Genomic DNA, 14700 nt, shown 5'->3' on the forward strand with positions numbered 1-14700 from the left:
TTTCATTTCCATTAGAGGCACAGAGCTGATCGTGGCCTAATGTCCTGACATGCTGAGCGCCCATAGCCCCCTTTGACATCAGAGTTTTGGGTGCTCAGCGCTTCTGAAAATTGATCCCCAAAAGCCAAGATCCTCCAAGGTATTTAGGTGCTTAGGCTGTGTATACCCTTAAAATGCTACAATGGCGCAGTTGACACTCAGTACAGTGACAGGAGTGGTCTTCCAGTCACTGTAATTAATCTGCCTGCCTGATCAGAGACTGCTAGGTCAACCGAAGAATTCTTCCCTGAGCCTGATGTGGTTTACAGCACGGTAAGGTTGGCAGAACTACGCCTCTCTGGGTGTGGAAGATCCAGACCCCTGAGAGCCATAGCTAAGTAACTACATTTTCTGGGTGGGCCAGCTCTAACTGTTATAAAGCCCAATGAGAGTAAGGTCAGGTCTTCAATAAAAAATTAGCTCAGACCAGCTGCATCCATCAAGGGTGTGAAAAAATCCACCCCCCAGACTGGCGTAGTCAAATCGACCTAACCCCTGGTGTAGACATCAGTAGGCGGGCAGAAGAATTCTGGTCGCTTCTTGGCCTCATCTCAGGAAAGTGGATTATCAACGCAGACAAGAAAACCCTTCTTACACAGAGGCAGCTGTGCCACTGTAGTGTTTCAAGTGTAGACAAGTCCTTAAAGAACTAAATATCCTTGAGCATCTGCCAGCAGCTGGCCCAAGGGCACATATTGAATTAGTGTCAGAATCAGTAGAACGCAGATTTGCTCGAATGACTACACCATGCTCTGTAGGTGCTCATAGGACCCTTATATTTCCATCCATCCGTGCGAAAAGTGGGCATTTTTGTTCAACCAAGGAGCGACGTGGGAGGTGAAGGGCTGTGATTTCAGAGGTTGTGCTTAGTGCATTTCAGTCTGTGTATCTTGTTGCTGCTCTTACGTTCAGAGGGTTGAAGATGGAGCTGTTTAAAATCCCATTGCTTACCATGCAATGTCTCGAGTACAGTAATTTTATTATTCTGGCCCTAGTTGGTTTCCATTGAGCAATAAGCTATTTTACAGACTGGTTTAGATCGGTGACACCAGCATGTTCAAATCACAAAACAACTTCTCTTTCATCTGAAACTCCTGGAGAAAGTGGGCTCAGAGGAGCCAAATGGAAAATCCAAATGAGAGTGAGCTTAGAACTGCGAGGGTCTTTGTTCCCAAGTCTCCACCATCCGGCTACTGCTGTGTTCACCTCCACTTCCCCTCTGCCACTGGCCGAGGAAGGGTTGGTTCCTGGCTCAGGATGACACGAAAACCTCCAGGAGCCCCCCAACGGAATGCATTCTGTAGAACACCCCAAGGGGCAGGCCGAAGTTCACGATGGCAAACCAGGTGGAGTACCCATAAAACGACTTTTCCAGCCCGTTCTCGAAGGTGGGGTGCATCCCGAACGTGGGCATGATCCACAGCTGGAATGGTAATTAGAAGAGCACAGGTCAGAGGAGCTTAGGGGCCATATTGGGGCTCTCAACCTCTCCAGATTACGGTTTCCCTTTCAGGAATCTGATTTGTTTTGCGGAATCCCACATTTGATCTCTTAAAGATTCTGCTTACAAAATCAGACATACAAATGCAGAGGAGTAGCCATATTAGTCTGCAGCGTCACAAAAAACACGCAGTCCTGTAGCGCCTTGAAGACTCATACTGTTATTAAATATTAAATAACTAATACATAAATATGGTAGTCTTCAAGGCGCTACAGGACTGCGTGTTTTTGTAAACAGGAGAGTCATAGCACACTGTTAGGGTAAATCTATGGTGCAACCTTATTCCAAAATAAGCTATTTGGGAAGAATTATTCTGGAATAAAAACAACAGGAAGTCCTGTGGCACCTTATAGACGAACAGATATTTTGGAGCATAAGCTTTCGTGGGGAAAGACCCGCTTCAGAAAGCTCACGCTCCAGAATATCTGTTAGTCTATAAGGTGCCACAGGGCTTCCTGTTTTTGAAGATACAGATGAACATGGCTACCTCTCCGATACTATTCTGGAATAGCTTATTTTGAAATAACGCTGCTACACACAAAATGCATTTAGAAATAGCACTTTGCGAATTAATTCATTTCGAAATAGGCTCTATTCCCCACCTTAAGAGCCTCTATTTTTAAATAGGCGCAATTCCTCATGGAATAAGGTTTGCCGACTTCAAAATAAGCCGACCATTATTTTGAAATGATTTCAAAATAGTGGTTGCGTTGAGTAGACACTCGGATAGTTATTTTGAAATATTCAAAATAACTCTGCTGTGCAGATCCACCCTTACTCACAAACTACTTGCTTTCTCGTTGCTACTATATACTTATAACCCAAATCAGATGGACTAGAAATACTTTACTCAGATTTCGGTGTATAGTATATAGAGCAGCATAAACAAGTCGTTGTCTGTATGAAATTTTAGCTTGGCCTAACTTTGCTAGTGCACTTTATGAAGCCTGTAGTAAAACTAGGCAAATCTCTAGAGGAGTTGAGGGCTGGACACAGGGCTGGACTGAGAAAGGAGCTTCAGGGGCTACTGGCCACGGCCCTGAGCTGCAGCCACTCAAGTCCCCACGTGCTGCGTTCCAGGTCAGCTCTGCCTGGGTGGGGAAGGGGCTCCGCTTGGTGCTTCCTGTTCCTCCTCCTCCCCCACCCTGGAGCCCTGTTGCAAGGATAAGCACTGCCCCAGGAAACTCTGCTCCTCACAGCTCCCATTGGCCATGTATGGTGACCAATGGGAACGTGGGGGGCAGTGCCTGTGAGCGAGTGCGGGCTGGCGGCACCACCTGTCTCACCCTGTAACTGGAACTGCCCCAGGTAAGCATCCTGTACCCCATGTCGCCTCCCACACTCCAGATCCCTTGAGTACAGCCTGCAGCCCCCTGCACCCCAAACACCTCAACCCAAGCCTGCAGCCCCCTGCTGCAAACTGCTCCCTTAATTTTGGCCCCACTGCAGAGCCTCGAGGACCCCATAACATTTAGTACTCCCCAGGCCCCCAAAAGGGTTAACTCAGCCCTGCCCCTTAGAAGACCTGAGTACTCCAGAGGTACATGCATTCCTGGTTGAGAACCGCTGTCTTCTCTATATATTCAGCGTAGTCCATGGCACAAGGTATGCTCAAAAGTCCATGGTGCTGAATGGATGCAGGGCTGGCTGAGGCTGTCACTGGGGTACCTTTGATTAACAGAGCAATCCTCCCTAGCAGAAGGCATCTTGGAGGGATTTTTTCTCTCCTTACACTACTTCAGTCTTTGCCGAGTAAAACCCTGTCTCAAATATAACACCATCTGGAAACCCAGTGACAACATAGTTGCCCCCACAGCCTTGTTCAACTTTGGTCACCTGGCTGGTGGGAGGGACTTGGAAAAATGCAGCATTTTTATGACTGCCTAAGGCCTGGTTGCAGCTCTGCTTGGAAGCAGAAGTTGGGCTTGAAGAAAGTTGTAGACAGAAACTTGTGTATGGCCTAGGCCCTGTGCTGGTAGTGAGTGAGACTGACATGGTGGAGGTTGGGGAGCTATGGGGGGGGCCTGGGCTGGGCTTCTCACTGGCTGGGGATGGGGTTGGGGGCTGGAGAGGGTTGAGGGTGTTTTGGGGGCTCTGGGGCAGAGTTGGAGCTGGCACAGTGTGGGGTGGGGCTCTGTTGGGGGTCTGGGCTGGGTTAGGCCCCACACTGGCTGGGGATCGGGCTGGAGCTGGCAAGGAGCCGGGAGGGGAACATGGTAGAACCTTGCCCAGACAGACAGATGGACACAGCACAAATAATATACATGATTTTGTAGAACTCAGTTTCCCTGTTGTATTGTGACCTGACTGCATGAGCAGTGCGACTTACCAAACTGAGAGGGCCAGGTAAAACCCTGACAGCCTCACAGATTCCCACCTTCCACCAAGTTCAGATAACAAAGGCTGGATGTTACCTAGCTGGCTTCATCCAGATTAGGGTGTTTTTACTCTTCCCAAGGCAAAGCCTGAGATCATGTCCATTGCAGAATGGAGGAGGACGAGCTGAGGAAAGGCTGTCCAGGACGTGTCACTGAAACAACTGGGAGGATTCACTCAGCAGCAGAGGAACCAGGCTGGGAGCAATTAATGCTGTTTCTCCCAATGCCAAGGGGGAAGGACCAGCCAGACCTGCCTGAACTTCAGATGGAGAGGTGGAATTTAGGCAAACGAGTATGCAGGCAGATCTTTACACCTGCTTCGGTTAGCACAGTGTATCTTTGGGGCAGAAGAAACTAGGCTTTGCTTAGAAGAAGCTCTTCCCTGTCTCCCTGAAAACGTATATTGCTGTGGCTCCCAAAGAGAGCCCCTTGCATGGGCCAGCCCCAGTTGGATCTGCAGAATCCATCACACTTGGTGCTAGGGTTGTCTCCAAGGTCTTAGTCTAAGAATGGACAAATTGGATCATTCCACCCTGGGAGCAGTAAAGGTCTGTTGCTTCTGAGTGTGCATTCGGAGAAGGGACAGCAGTCCGTCTGTGACCTGTGGGAACTACTGAGGTTTTAATTGTGTCTTCAAGCCAATATTTTAGCTTTGTCCAAAATTTTCTCTCATGATTAAAGGATGTGGTTAAGGGCCTGTCTACTCTGTTAAATGGAAATGTTCTGTAACTTGCCCCATGGGCGCATTTCATTGCAGACAAGTCCTAATACTGGAGACTCTTGATTACAAGCATCACCGGCCTCTGTGCTTCCTAGTTTCCTGGCTAGGCGCTTTTTGTTAAACACCTCATGTGTCAAATACCATTTGAGGGGTTTTTTAGCTGCCTGCATTCCTTGAACTTTCCCCCGCTCCCAATACAGAAAACCCAGCCTCTCATTATTTTTGCATTACTGGCTTTAAAAAGCTATTTTAGGTTCAAGGATGTGAGATGCTAACCGGAAGCCTTGTCTGCATTGTAGCACAGGCCTCAGGGCTGGCCTAAAAAGTGTTGATTTCAGCTTTCTTCGGAAGGCTTGGTGGCTCAAAGGAACAAGAAGGTGTGTGAGAGTAAATACGTAGAGCCGAGGTGTTCTCTGTTTATACGCATTCTCATTACAGGCAGGGGATGTAGAGAAGGGAGCTTGAGAGAGATACTCACTATGATGTTGCACAAGATCAAGAAAATGGAGATCTCCTTTAGGGCTTTCCTCTTCCAGTTCAGGTGGCCGTAGGTATGGATGTAGGCCTGGGAAACCCTCCTGATCTCCTGACTTATCTCTAGAGGATAAACTCTTCTTGGGTCACAGTCATCTCGCTTCTCACCTTCTTTTGCCTCAGTCTCTTTGTTGCCAGGGGGCAGCGTGGGCTGCTGACTGGTGCATGACGTGGCCATCTCTTCGCTGCATGGGCCCGAGTCCTGTGTGTGGGCCTGCACAGGACTGTCACCCGGATCCTCCAGCAGTGGCTGCCTGTGAATTCCCTCGATGATGAAGACGTTCTGGGTGATGTGCTGAATGATGAGGCTGATCGCATAGGTCAGGATGAGTCTGTCCACCAGGTCTCCAGGGTTGGTGGCCACGATGGCGACGATGGAGAAGTAAGAAACGCCAATCTGGCCCAGGGCTGCTCCCATGAGCAGGATCACGTCCAAACTTCGGGTTGGGTTTTTCACCGTATCTAGTTCACGCACTTCCAAGCCATGGATGACTGTCCCAGCCACAGCGCCCACGCTCATCACCGGGAGAAGCACGACGTAGTAGGAATAATACAGCACAAAGGCCTCTCTAGGTGCTGAGCTGGTAACCTGGATCTGGTAGACCAGGAAGATGCAGATCCCAAGGAGCATGGCAGAGATGCCCAGCACCAGCCCGAAGAGGACTCCATGGAGCTTGAACTTGGGCTTGGCATGAATGACTTGGTGGGGAGGGATGTGCCTGCCCACATTCTTCCACATGACATAGAGCATGGAGCTGCCAATGAGGCAGTATTCCGGGTCGAAGGGGTACAGCAAGAGGTAGCCCTTCTGAAAGACGTGGCAGGCGGTTGTGTTTGGGCACAGGCATAAGAGGGTCTTGCTTTCTGTAGTGAGAGAAGAGGGAGGGAGTCACCCGAGAGGCAAGTGCCTATTTCTTGGCCACCTGCACTGAGGTCCTAGGTACCTGTGTGCCCCTGAAAAGCTAAGGATCTGCATCAAGTCTTAACGGGTTGGTTTCAGAATAATAATGCATAGCCCTTCCCATGTTCTAAGTGCTCTACCACCACTAACGAAGCAGCCCACCCAGTCCATTTTGGAAGAGGGGACTTGATTGATTTTTCCATTTCTACAAGACACACGTGAAGCCACGCCTATGCTGCATGACCATAGCAAAGCCAAGATCAATGGTAAAGCTTTTCTGGTTCTTATATCCCTGCTCAAGCCACTAAACTCTCTTCACATGCACCTGGGAGACTTAAGATCCTTGGTAAAGGTCTACAACATCTGCCGGAGGGGCTGCAGTTTTGGCTGTGTCATGATGAATTAGTCCTGGAGGAAACTGATTGGGATTTCTCTCTCAGGAAGAGACTAGAAGTCCAGTCTCCCAACCATGACTATGTACAGACCTTGCCCTGGGGGCAATATATATTTTTTTTCTTTTTCAAGATGATCTGCCAGGAGAGCTCATTTTCTCCAAAGGTTAGTGGCTAAATAGCTTTCTGTGCTAATCGGCATGTTCCAATCACCCCCAAACTGCAGTATGGAGCCCCCAAAATACCTAGCTGTCTACAGGCATCCAAACTTCCTCTTTCCCCAGGAAAAAAACCCAGATATGAGCTCCTTGTGCTCTAGTGAAACCATGCATCCCCCTCGGGGCGATCCCTAGAACTTGAATGTGACCTCACAGGTTCTCTATCCTACCTGTCTACCTGTTGCTACTAAGAAGCAGTGGTGACTGACCCATGCCTGTAAGATTCTGCATGAGACTTTGGAGTGCAACTTCAATTTCCCGGTGAACAGAGTCATTGGTTACCGCTAACAGCCAGAGGAGGAGATCAGTGGCCAGGGTCAGCATCAGCCCACATCTGTAAAAGGGGAAGAGCATTTTTACAATGGGTCACCTGAGAACATCTCCTATGGTCTTTTGCCTTTCGCCCCTCCTGGCTTTGCAGGGCACAGGCATTCTTCGATGTGTCTGATACCCCCTTGGCTCACGTAGGGGTGTGTACACCTGTGTTCACACGTATGTGTGTGCAGGCACACTCATGCATACATAAACATGCCCTTTCCTGCACTGTCACCTCTGTTCCTTCTTGCAGGAATACGCACAGGCTCTCACGAGCACTAGACTTACAAACCAATGTTCCCTTTAATCTTTTCCATCCATGTGCAGAATAAACTTTCATGCTCACTGAAGTGTGTGCCAATGTGCACCACCCATAGAGAGACACAACCGAGCCGTGGGTGCTCATCTGATCAGCTGGGCAGCATTTGAGTATCTCCTGAACAGCCACACAAACGCACAGCTTACGGGGAACGCTGCTTACAGTGAACTCGGAAACCAGTGGTGAACTGTGCAACAGGCCCATTCAGGCTTACAGATGCCCTGGGAACAAGACATGGGCAGAACACAGCTGGTTAAACCATGCCGACATACAGAGAATGGGCAAGGTCAAGGCAAAACCTAGTGCCTTTACAGATGAATTTTCCAGCTCAGTGGAATTGGCAGTAATTGGCATGGATGTCAGCTCCACTGCATGTTGATCTGCTTTGGGTTTCAGTAGGAAACCCTCCCTTTTTAGCAAACAAAGCTCTTTAAAGCAGACTGGAAGGAGCCCCTTGGAAGGCTGCGGAGGAGGGGATAGTTGAGTCAGAAAGTCCTGGTATGGGACTGTTCAAAGCAGCATGAAGGTTTATTAAACGAGGCCCCTCCTTGTCCCATCCTACCTGGTGCGGTTGTGCTGGACTTGGGTACAGTCCTTACAATGGTGCCACAGTAGGTATGTCTGAAAGCAACAGAAACAATCAAGTGAACCTGTTGTAACAGGTGTGTGTGTGCGTGCGTGTGTGTGTGTGCGTGTGCCAACAAGAGCCTCTGCAACGGCAGGCGTGTGAGCAGGAATGCATGTGGTGGTGTGTGTGAACGGGTGCAGGAAAGCTTGAGCTTGTGCATGCCTATGCATCCGTTCTCCAGCGTCTGCTTGCGGGCAGATGTGTAGGGTTTAAAGTGCACTGGGCTGCACGACTACACCTGTGATTGGATATTGAAAATAATGGCCAAGAGACCAGACAACCAAGCTTAGCCAGGTGATGTCTAAGGAGAGAACAGTGCAGCCTGAGGCAAGGGCACGCCTTCTCCTCTGCCCTTTCCAGGACGCAGCCCTCTGGCAGCAGGCAGCTCACCTCACACAGAAGGGGTGCACTGCATTGGGCATTTAAATTGGCCATACTTATAGTCAGGGCCTCCTTGAAGTGGGGGTGTGGCCTAGGGCAACCCTGCTGTGCTACAAGCCCCACCCCTTTCCTGCTGTGACCCCCTTCCCAGCCAGCCTGGCTGAGGATTACCAGGCCCCAGCAGGAGGGGGTTGCCTGCCCTCTGCTTCCCTGCACTCACCAGACCTGCTCTGCTCCTCTGTGCCCTCATGTCTCGCTTCTGTGGGTGGCTGGGAGCCGAGGCCACTTCCTGCTGCTCTCACGCCCTGCCCCAGGTAATCATCCCTATTCCTGTCCATAGGACAGCTGGGGCGGTTGCTGTGATGCCCCCAAAAGTGCAGAGCCTGGGGCAGCCAGCCAGCCCAGTAGCCATAAGAATGGCCATTACTGGGCCAGACCAAAGGCCCATCTAGCCCAGAGTCTCGTCTGCTGACAGTGGCCAGTGCCAGGTGCCCCAGAGAAGGTGGACCAAAGACAATGACCAAGGAACTTGTCTCCTGCCATCCATCTCCAGCCTCTGACAAACAGAGGCCAGGGACCCCATTCCTTCCCCCTGGCTAATATCCATTAACAGACATAACCTCCATGAATTTATCCAGCTCTTCTTGGGACTATAAGAGAGTTCAATGACCGATGGGAGCTACCTAGGTTTCAACTGTGCCTTCAAGCCAATGTTTTAGCTTCGCCCAAAGGTTTTATCGTGGCTCTGCTTATAGAAGGGTGGTCGGCAAATGAAGAGCACTTTGTACATACGCCAAGACTAAAATCCACCCATCAGGTTTTTGCCTTGTTCTTCTGTTTCAATGTGTTCTTCCCTTTAGTTTTGGAGCCCACAATCCAAATGCCAGGAGGGGCTGAGGAGTCAAAGCACAGCCTCTACTAGGGCACCCCCGTTCAGGTAGCTTGGCTGGGATGGCTTTCCTCTTTGCCGAAGCCGAAAAGAATGCTTAGAGTGGCAGAGCATTGTGGGAGGGGATAGATAGATATTGTGACTGAAGTGAGCAGCATCCGACTCAAAGTTAGCAGAACTATCCGACCTTCGTATTTAATACGATACACGCTACGAATCCCATGTGAATGTACCCGTTAATGTGTAGGAGGGGGAATACAGATGGCTCCTTATACACCAGTGCTGGTGGCTTAGGGTGCGTACTTGTTGCTATATGCCACAGTGAAAGCAGGGCTGTGTTCACACTATATATGCTAGTGGAAGACTAACAAAGAGGAGGTGGTGGAAATAAGCTTCGGCTGCTCCCTGCTGCCGGTGCACTGTGGGGAGGAAAACTTCTGGTGAGGGGAAGCAAATGGCCAGAGCCTTTCTCGGCAGTAGGGACAGGCTCCAGCTGTAGGCCACCACCCTGATAAAAATAGCAGTGGACACAGAGAGGAGCTGCTTGGGTGAGTAGAGAGTGTGCAGGGTTTCTACTCTTCTCTGTCCCTGCGGTGAGCTTCAGGGGCATCTTCTTTTGCTTTAAGTTGTACTTTATGGTCTACCTCGTTACTTATCCCCAGGCTCCAGGGGCGACTGGGTCTGTAACATGCTGCCAAAAGAGGCATGCCCCACAGATATGCTGTCTTTCTGGCCGACGTGTAATTATCTAGGTGGGCGAATGGGAGGGAGCGTGTGGGTGAACGCGTGTACGAATCAAATCGGAAAAGAGAGACTTGAAAACACGGGTCCATTCGCCAGAGGTGAAAGTGGGCCTGGTGCACCATTCCACTAAGGAGGAGCAGGAAGGCTGGGGCACTCGGCTGCAGGAGGGGGCACGGGACGGCATGCTCTCCTCCTGGCTCCTGGGGCTCTCCTGCAGGCTGCTGCACTAAGCAGCAAGCAACCAGGCAGGTTAAAGGGGCCAGCAGGGAGCATACGTGCCCCCACGCTGGTCTGGGACTCCCGCTTCCTGAGATTCATACTAGAATGCTGCTTGCTGCTCCCCTTTGCATCACTGTCAGGGAGCGAGGGGCAAGTACACAGTTGGCTGCATTCCTCACTCTGGCTGGGGAGGGCAGGAGGCTAGGAGGCTGTGCATTTCCTCTCGCTCCCTGACAGCAATGAGGAGGGGAAGAGCAAGAAGCATATGGTACAAAGTCCCCCCCTGCTCCCTGCACACCCCCCATGAGCCCCTCACCCTCCCAATCCTGACTTCTATACCCCCAATCCCTTGCCCTGAGCCCCTTTTCACACTCCAACCCAACTCTGGCACCCCATAGTCCCAGCCCCCTGTCCTGGCTCCTGCATTCCTCCCCCACACACCCTGTGCCCCCTCCACCCCAATCCCCTGCCTTGAGCCACCACCCCTCAACTCCCCACGTAAACTTCTTGCAGATGCTATCACATCACCCCCAACTTCCTGCCCCAAGGGCCCCCCGGGGCGATCGTGATACAGCACCCCCTGTAAGAACTTTGTTACTTTCACCCCTGCCTTTCCCACTGTTAGGCACAAGCGTTTACTTCCGATGGCCCCTGGGGAATTTGCATATGTGGTTTTAGGTCAGAGGAACGTCCTACTTTACACAGTTTCTGGTTGCAAAGCCTGTCTAAACCACTGAAACATGCAGTTGGTTTTGCCATTGGGGTTGGAGAGCTGCAAACATAGAGAAATCCTGACTTCAAAAGGCAAAGCTTCCAGAGGGACATGGGTGTGGAGAGAGCTGTCTGGGCCGTTGAGGAGGTAGCAGAGCAGATTTTCATGTATCTCTGTAGTTCTACTGACTTTGCAGAAGTTCCCCTGCTTCCTTCTGCATAATTCCATGGCAGATTTATTGTCTTTTTATCACAGCGACTTGTTCATTTTTACTTTTATGCCTGCAAGTACTATTTGTGTCACTCTGATATTTAAAACAGTAACTGCTACTAAAAATATCTTTAACGAGAACCCCCCTTCCCTGTGATTTACCTCCCTCCCTCACCTCCCTCCGTAGAGTAGCCAGAATGACGGCATTCCAGAGAAGACAGTGTTCCATACCTGAATGCAAATGAAGACAATATCTATGCACGGGAACAGAATTTCCAGTTGGGATTTGCAATGTTTGCGGCTGATGTCGTACCCGATCCTGAAGACGTTCAGGAGGACGGTGCAGGTGCCGAACAGCATTAGAGATCCTATGCAAAGAACAAAACCATCAGCGACCCCAATAAGCAAGGGTCTGGTTCTCAGGGTGCAGGTTTAATAAATATCACGTCTCCTGCTTCTGTGCTTCCTGCACTGGGTGGGGCTGAAAGAGTTCAGGTGTGGGAGTGGGGAGAGGGCCTGAATTAAACTCCTGAAACCTGGTGCCCTGAAAACTGGGAACATTTGAAAACCTCATGATTGTTTGGGGAGAGGGGAGGGGAACCTCAGTCACAATTTTTGACTAGATGTGGCAATGTTGGTTCCATATCTAATTAAAGATACTTGAGCATTTGCTTGGTGGGTAGATGACCTCATCCCATGTTTTGCTCAAGGGCAGCAATGGAGACAAGGTCTCAGGCAGGGAGGACTTCCGTGTGAAAATCTAGCAAGGCCTCATATTTCTCAATGAAGCTGTTAGGGTCAGATTTTCAAAGCTGTGTAGGCGTTTAAGCACACAGAGAGGGGGGCCTCGCCTGGGCTTCTCAGCAGGTTTGTCAGAGAGCTGAGTGACTTAACTGAAACAAGAAGTCCCGTGGCACCTTCTAGACTAACTGATATTTTGGAGCATAAGCTTTTGTAGACAAAGACCTTCATCAGATGCCCATGAAAGCTTGTGCTCCAAAATATCTGTTAGTTTATACCGTGCCACAGGACTTCCTGTTGTTTTTGCAGATACAGACTAACTCGGCTACCCCTCTGATACTTGACTTAACTGAGTTTCAGTTCGGGGTTGAATGAAAACAGGGTTTTGGTTCATACTCCCTTGGAACTAAACGTTTTTTGTTGGGCTCTCGAGGGTTTGGAACCTTTTGTCGGCTTTTAAGAAACGTAGCTCAGCTTCGGAATGGGACAGCATGTGGAGGCCAAAAAACCAAACAAAACCAAAAATAACCCCAGACACAACCAGAAACAAACATTACCCTCCCAAAAGCCCCAAGGGGGTAGTTCTGAAAAGTCGCAACAAAAAAAATGGCCTTTTTTCCCCCTTCCAGAATTACAGGCTGAATTCGACCCAAATGCACGAACTGCTTCAAACCACGTTTTCCACCAAATGAACAAATTTATTTTTGGACCTTTTGTTCCCATGGATTGTAACCTAACTCGCTTAATCCTCGTTGAAATCAAGGGGAAGTAGGGGCTGAGCTTGGCTAGGGGCTGATGTTCTCCTGAGGCAATGCTTTTTTGTGTTTAAAGAAAAAAAGAGTACTCTGCCTGCTCTCCACCCCCACCCCCAGCCAACCCTGCAGCTGGGGTTGCTGAGGTGCCAGTACTCAGTACCGCCAAGTACCAGCACAAAAGAAGCAATGCCCCTAGGTACCAATATGCATCTTTAAGTGCCTAAATTCCCTTTGGAAACCCTTGTTTCATTTTACTACTGAGCCTGAGCACTAATAAACCAAGGGGAGAACAATTCGGTAGTGTCAGCTCATAAATTCAGGTGGGCTGGGCCTGCTCAGGACCCTGTCAGGAGCTCCACAAGAAACCCCTTGATGCTACAAGAAGGCAATTTGCTAAGCAGAAATTTCCTTGTGAATCAGTCCCACACCAGTACAAAGGGGAGGCCAGTTTGCTGCTGGGAGAGATGCCATTAGCTCTTTGTGATCGCTAAGGGCAAGTCTGAACTGCAGTTAAATAACCCACAGCTGGTCTGTGTCAGCTGACTCATGCTCTGACTGTGGGGCTATAAAACTGCATTATGGACATTTGGGCACCAACTGCAGCTCAGGCTCTGGGACCCTGTAAACAGGGAGGGTCCCAGAGCCTGAACATCTGCACCTTAATTTTGCAGCCCAGCAGCCTGAGTCCAGCTAGTTCAGTCAGCTGTTGAACTGCAGTGAAGATACCCTGGAGGTCTCAAGGCTCTTGCTTTGCAAGAGGGCAGATGCTGTGGTTGGTGCCCTGGATAAATCCCTACGTGCACGGTTACATTCAGCTGTCCTGACTTCCTTCTGCAGTTCCAGCTGCAGGCAGGAGTCTTGGGCATCTGGCCGAGGGCCATGTTAGAACAGTTCTGGCTCTTCCCATTTGAGGGTCTCAGCAGTTGACAAACATCCAGGACTTGAAGCCTCCCAGCCTTGCAAGGCAGGGATGTCATATGACCCCAGAGAAAATGAGGCATGAAGATGCAAGGGGGAAGAGATGAAGTGATTTGCCCACGGCCGTCGCTTGACGCGGCCGCCTCATTCCCTGTGCTCTAACCAGTAGGCAATGTTGTGTTGCCAGCCAAAGGTGGCAGCATGTTGACAATGGGTGAAGTGCTTCCTGGTGTGCAAAGTGGTTTGTGAGCAAGGCGCTGTGCAAAAGGAAACAGGATGCATGCAGCACTTACCCTGCACCCAGACTGGCCCAGCATGGGAGTCCCTGTACAGCACAGCCTGGGGCCTCCTGCTGGTCCACAGCAAATAGTAGATGACCCAGCAGAGAGACAGGATCTTGAGGATGGAGAGGAAGATCCGGACGTCACGCAAGGTAATGGCCACCCTGTTGAAAATCATGCTGCATATGAAGGCGCAGCCCAGAAACACCACGTTCATGGCCAGCAGCCCTGAGAACAGCTGCCCAGCCTTCCGAGCCTGCTTGTCCCTGTGCAGCAGTGAGGAGCAGCGGCGATGCAGCCAGGACTTCTCGTAGCGGATCTTCCAGGCTTCGGGCGGTGCTGATACTGACTCTTCACCCTCAGAGTCCTGGTTAAGGTGCCTCCGGCGTGCAGCTTCGTTGCCTGCCATGTCTCGGCCGTCTGGTCGGAAGATATCTCGCTGGATTGCTCTAGAACACTAAACAACTGGGGATTAATAAGCGCACCGACGCATTAAGGGGCTGCTTCTGTTTACATACTAAGCCTCTTGGCTTTGCCTGGAAATAGTCACCTGTGGGAGGGGTTGGATCTCCCAGCTTAATCCCCAGCTCAATTTAAACCCTCCCAGGAGAAGTCTGGAGCTCAAGAGAAGCGAGTGCCCCTGGGTACCCTTCTCATTTGGGGCCTCCACCTCTTGTGCATGGCGCGCAGCTAGCAGGAGGATTTCATCTTTCCTCTTTGGCAGCAGGACCAGAGGAGGAGGAAAAAGTTCACTGCCAGAACCTCTGAGCTGCAGGGTCAGATGTTAAGTGGCCTCATCCTTCCCAGCAAAGATGTCCTCAGAATAATGGCAGGAAAGAGGAATGTCTACGTTACCCCGGAAGATTGACCTGCTCAGGGTCGGTCTTCTGGGGCTCAATTTCAT

The 14700-nt window shown here is 50.4% G+C and overlaps 1 protein-coding gene across 1 annotated transcript; it reads right to left on the reverse strand.

Annotated features, from left to right (window-relative positions):
• Positions 1 to 1291: 1291 nt before the first annotated feature.
• On the reverse strand, positions 1292 to 14205 carry OTOP3 (otopetrin 3). Its single transcript, XM_075014742.1, has 6 exons — positions 13809 to 14205; positions 11333 to 11469; positions 7881 to 7939; positions 6921 to 7018; positions 5118 to 6037; positions 1292 to 1462 (listed from the first exon to the last, which is right to left on the reverse strand). Exons 1-6 carry the CDS (start codon positions 14203 to 14205, stop codon positions 1292 to 1294), a joined length of 1782 nt encoding a protein of 593 aa, XP_074870843.1.
• Between the last annotated feature and the right edge of the window lie 495 nt (positions 14206 to 14700).

Source organism: Carettochelys insculpta, chromosome 20 (assembly GCF_033958435.1).
Source record: "Carettochelys insculpta isolate YL-2023 chromosome 20, ASM3395843v1, whole genome shotgun sequence".
NCBI classification, from domain to species: Eukaryota; Metazoa; Chordata; order Testudines; family Carettochelyidae; genus Carettochelys; species Carettochelys insculpta.